The sequence below is a fragment of the Electrona antarctica genome (assembly GCF_951216825.1).
Source record: "Electrona antarctica genome assembly, contig: scaffold_313, whole genome shotgun sequence".
Classification (NCBI taxonomy): domain Eukaryota; kingdom Metazoa; phylum Chordata; class Actinopteri; order Myctophiformes; family Myctophidae; genus Electrona; species Electrona antarctica.
In genome coordinates this window covers 1-5,919 of record NW_027638035.1, presented here as the reverse complement: position 1 = coordinate 5,919, position 5,919 = coordinate 1, and the positions used below count along the sequence as shown (strand labels likewise).

General features: G+C 42.2%; 1 protein-coding gene across 1 annotated transcript; it reads right to left on the bottom strand.

Moving 5' to 3' along the window:
* Positions 1 to 657: 657 nt before the first annotated feature.
* Positions 658 to 5,553, bottom strand: LOC306918437 (PH domain leucine-rich repeat-containing protein phosphatase 2-like; the record flags this gene model as incomplete). The annotated part of the gene is made up of 2 exons (XM_079531340.1): positions 658 to 4,448; positions 5,299 to 5,553. Coding segments are annotated over 2 exons (585 nt in total), but the record flags the coding sequence as incomplete, so codon positions are not given.
* Between the last annotated feature and the right edge of the window lie 366 nt (positions 5,554 to 5,919).

Sequence of the window (5,919 nt, the reverse complement as noted above, 5' to 3'; positions counted from 1 at the left end):
TTTAACCCATTTAGGCCTGACGTCGAAATAAACAAAACGTTTTCTGAAAGAATATTATATTCAAAGATCTGTGCCACATTTTCACGATTTTTCAAAAATAGCAGACCTACAAGCTCGTAGCGCGCCACTCGGTGGCGCGCTATGAGCTTGTAGATCTGCTATTTTTCAATAGCTAAAGTATAACATAATGGGTTAAGTGTTTTGTTTCTATTAAACCATGGAAGAGTGGGAGAGAATGTACACACAAATGCACAATTGAACCTGACTAATGGTCTGTAGATCCTTAACAAAACTCACATAAATGCAAAATGTTTGCACAAAACGCATAGACGCACATTCACACAGGCACACCATCAGTTACTATATAATTTCCATCCTGTTTGCTTTGCATATCTGTATGAGGGAAGTCATCAAGTCTTCATACTTTAGTGCCTTACAACAGTATCCTGTATGCAATAAGTCAAACAAAAAGGCCCATTCCATTTCAGGAATTAATAAAGAAAAACCCTCGTCCCAACTTAAAAATGCAGTATGAAAATGTCAAATGTGTGCAAACATTTTTTAAACATTAGCATCTGTCCCAAAGCTCTATCTCCAACATCCCAGTGTAGAATGTACAGAAAAGGTCTACACTTAAGCACATGTATGTACTAGTGATGTACGGGCGGGCCGGCAACCGGGCCGGCCCGCGCCGATTTGAAAGATCGAAATCTTGTCCCGGGCCGACGGGACAAGATTTTCAGCTCAATTATTGCACGGCGGGCGGGGCGGGTCACGTGAGAGTTTTGGACAAAATCTGTAAATTTAGTAGTAGAAAAATGTGTGTATTCTGAAGAAATGGACTTACTATATGGACAGTTGCTACATGAGCCAGGGAATCCAGGAAAAAAAACAAATTTTTGGTTGTACTGTGACCTTCTACAGTTTTCGGCCAAAAATATAAAGTGGGCTATTATAGCACCACCATTAGGACACTTTGAATATGTTTGGGTTGCGTTGTCTTCCTAGGACCATTTATTTACCATTCTAGGACCTCGGCCTACTGGAAGCCTGCACAAAGTTTGGATGCTGACAGGTGCAGCATTTTCAAAGATTGGATCCAGACTCATGCACATACATGCACGTGCGCACGCACGCACACAGACATACAAAATCTTCTTCCAAGATCCCTTAGTTCCAGCAACTAAGGCGCTCTGTACTTTTCTAAAGGAATTATCTAAGTAGTTTGTCACCTTAGGAAAAATACTACAGTATAATCAATAATGACACAAAGACTTCCAAATAACAATTGGGAAGAGAGTGATCACAAAGGCAATATGCTGTTGGCTTATACCTGTACCGTAGCCCAGGTATATCAACGTTATAAAGGCCCAATTACGGTATGTTGTTTATGGTGCTGATGCTAAGATTCTCGTGTTAACCACTTGAACGTCCCCAGCATGCCTATCCTGGGGGAAGTTAGCAAAAATAATAGCCCACAACAAATGTTTTCATTTGTTTTACAAAGTGCTTTGAACATATATCTTTTAAATGAAAAAAGTAATGGCAAAATTGAGTAATGAATCTATCAATGGGTAAATATTTGACCGATCATTCCAGTCTAATGAATACAGATTAAAAGGGTAGGTTGGTATTTCTTTGTTTCTTGTCCTCCCTCTATTTACCACTGATGCAAGTCACGAAGAGACAAGGAGACAGTATAACATAGAATAGTAGTAGTGCTTCTTTAAGGCGATATGGGAACATTGGAAGATCCAATTGGAAGATGCAGCTACTGAATGCAGCAGCACCAATAACCAAATAGTATCTAGATGGAGCAATAAATGACACTAGTAATTATACATGTTTGGCCTCCCTACAATCTCTGTTTTGGCACAAGGCAAGGTTTAAAGGAATGGCTAGACAGGGGTTTCTAGAACTGCACGATGGTGTTTGACAAACCAATGAACACTGTAACCTGCATTCCATTGTTCATCACCTATACTTGGCAAACACACGGCGGCAGAGGATGCAGTACCTTTAGACTTGATGATGGTTCCAAACCATCATTTAGATGGGAACCCCCTTGAACTCCCTCAAGGACCCCTGGGGGTCCCCGGACCCCACTTTGGGAACCGCTGTTCTAAATCCTAGTTTCTATGTTATTGGTTCTCAAACCTTTTCATGTCAAGGACCCCCCAAATTATATGAATTTGGCCGCGGACACCCATCTCAAAATATTTTGTTCCAGGGACCCCCAGAAGCAAAGATTTGAGTTAAAAATGTTCACTTTAAAAAATATATATATATTCAAAGATTTGCACAAATGTTCCAGATTCAAAAATAGCAGATCTACAAGCTCATAGCATGGCACAACGTGACGTGCTATGAGCTTGTATATCTGCTATTTTTGAATAGCCAAAGTATAAAATAATGGTTAAAGGGTTTAAAATCTAAAATGACACGGATGCTTTTCCTGGTTTTAATGGGTTTAAACAAGGCATAATAAACCTTGTGTGGGAGACATAGACTGTCCCAATTATTATGAATGCTGTCGTTTGTTCTAAGACAACAACAGCAACACAAAAATCACACCCACCTATTGTCCTGGACTGGCATTCTCCCATTTGGGTCACGCTACCTCTAGGGACCAGATCCTACCACACAACACTTTCCTGCATAAAACAAGACCGACAGACCATACGTTTAACTTGCTGTGGATCTGTAGATGATATGCTAGCCAGTAAAACAGTCAAAAGAATTAAAAAAAAGACCCACTGAGATAGATAAATTATGGCTTGTCATAGTTGTCACTGCTGTAGTTAGTTTGTCACACAAACAAAACTGAATGCGCCCGTTAAGATTATTTTAGTTGAGATAACAAATGTCAATGGGTACTTGGGTAGCAGCCTCAAAAGAGAAACAAAAACAGTGTGTGTTGACTAGAATTTGTCATCTATGTACCAGCAGAGTACACTGACATTTCATAACATACGGTACATACATATAAAGTATGTTTATTTTACATGTCTCTAAATAAATCCAGCCTTGCCCTCATTGCGTACAGTACTTTGATAATTGTTTTGTTCAAATGACTCTTCCACACTTCCTAGATCTTCATTTGATTCTCTGATGACAACATAATCCATTGGAATTGAACCTTTTGTTTTCCCATGCAATTTGTGAGGACAATAATTAATCACACACCATCTCAAATTACAGTGTTGGCTTTACACGGTTATGAAAATTAAGTTCTTACAATTATTTTTGGCAACAATTCAAAATTAATGTCCTCTCTAGCGAAACATCCACGTGAACCAGTGCCTAAATTCAACAGACTAAAGCCCGATTCATACTTGGTTGCACGACGGTGTCGCATGTCGAGGACAGCCGACATACAAGGTCTGCTAATGAAGGCCTGCTATTCTCGGCCGTTCCCTGCCATTCCCAGCCGTTCTCTGCACACGACAGCGCATGAATTAGGCCTTAGTTAAAAAAAAACGTCATTTTGAAGATGGATCACATCCTATACATAGGGTTCACCACATAGGCCTACTGAATGGAATCGTTGAACAATCCCACAGTAGCTTTTCTCTTACAGCTGGGAATGTCAACACGCTCTGGTCTGGGCTGATTCATCCGCAGTAGGCACTTTTTCACCTTTTCTTCACAGGGATTTTCCTCCTGGACCTGAAAGACCGCCGGACGGACCCCTCGAGAGGAGATCATTAGAGTGATCATCCCAATTCAGGATAGCAATTTGATTGCTAGACCTTCCGAGTAAAGGGAAATGTTGCTGACGTGTTCTGCAATGTTAAATTCATGAGGTATTCCAGTTCAGGCATGGGGCTTATTATTCGTCCTTTGGAACATGAATTTCTTTCCACAACCTCTTGTCACGAGTTGTGCCGCCGACGCCGCCCCGCTCACACAGTTCCACCAGATTCAACCCCATTCAGACAACTCGCTAGCTTAGAACGACGTGCTGACGGACATCAATCGCTTTTCCATCTGTCAAACGTCACAACACATCTACCATGTCTGGTCTGAATGGCAACTCCAATTTGAATATCCCACAGAGAGACCTCCTTTCTGCCTCCTTTTGCCATGGCATTTGGTGCGTTACTCTGGCTCTCCTACTAGAGGGCAGTGTCGTACACCTCCTGCTGTAGAATGTGAGTGGGGCCTGCAGAGGGGGCCAGCATGGAGGTGTGGTTGTGCTGATGGAGCATGGGAGCAGCAGGAGGGTGCGGGTGGTCCCACACCAGGTCTCTAATGGAAGGGGGAGTGGACGGCACCGGGGGACCCAAGACCACAGGGGTCTGGCCTCTCAGCTGCTCCCGGACATCCTGCTCCAGACTCGGGGGCACAATCAGTTGATCCTCTGGGTCCTGCTGGGCCGGGGCAGTGAAGTAGCCCGACTTCTTTTTGGGAGCCTCCAGGGCCACCTCGATGGCGTTATGGCTGTCCTGAGGGTAGGGTTGTCATCATGATGACAGTTTAGTTGACGATCAAATGTTTATGTCCCTAAATAATCCATTGATGCGAGTAACAATTTAAGTGTTTTTGGCATAAAAATATAGTATAAAAAATACATATATAGTTGAAAATGTCTTTTCAGTTTGCCTAGTAACAGAAAATTACTTTTCTGTTTGATCATTTAATACTTCAATCAAAAATGGCGGAAATAGATGATCTAAATTATAAGCACATGATGCGATGCATTAGCCTGGTTAATAAACCAGACCGAATCAGCCGTTGGCAAAAAAAAGTTGCCTACCAGCGGATTTGCCATGAGGAGATCATGTGATCAAAAGTACCCTACTTTTACTTAAGTAAAATGTTGAGGAATTTCCAATTTCCAATACTTTTACTTCTACTCCACTACACCACAGAGGCAAATATTGTACTTTTACATTCATTTGAAAACATTTTTTTATTAAAAAGATTATTATAATTATTTCAATAACTAGATTATTATTATAAAACATATATTAAACACTTCAGCTCTATACATTTCGGCCATTTGAAAATAGCCGATCTACAAACTCACAGTGAGCTTCTAGATCTGCTATTTTCAAAATATTTGTATACATTTGAAAACTTGAAATGGGACATTCTGCACAGTGAGTACTTTCTACTTTTGGTACTTTAAGTACATTTTGATGCCAATACTTTCGTACTTTTAATAAAGTACATTTTGAATTCCGAACTTTTACTTGTAACGGAGCAGTTCTACATTGCAGTATTGATACTTTTACTTAAGCAAAACATTGGAGTACTTTCCCCCACACCACTGGGTAATTGTGACAGGGCTACCTGAGGGGCAACCACGGAGCCGTTGGACAGCTTCTTGCCAAAGAGGCTGGACGTGGACGGTGACTTCTTCAGGTCCGACATCTCTCGGCCGCAGACGGCCAGGAGGCAGCCGTTGGTCGCAGACACCACCACGCTGGTCTGCCTGCGCGTCTTACCGTTGGGATAGTCACAGCCCCGCTTCTCCATGTCAACGTCTTTGGGGTTCACGGCGGGGGGCCCAGACCGCAGCTGGAACGCACAGCAATGGATGTCAACCTAGATAGATAAAGAGACAGACAGACAGACAGACAGACAGACAGACAGACACCTTTATCGATCCCGCAGGGCAAATTCAGTGGCCAGCAGTTAAAGCACACCATTTTTGATGGTTAACGCTTAAAATGCCATCAACAATGAATGATAGCATACGACAGCACACCCTTTACAGTAACCTGCACTACGACAGCACACCCTTTACAGTAACCTGCACTACGACAGCACACCCTTTACAGTAACCTGCACTACGACAGCACACCCTTTACAGTAACCTGCACTACGACAGCACACCCTTTACAGTAACCTGCACTACGACAGCACACCCTTTACAGTAACCTGCACTACGACAGCACACCCTTTACAGTA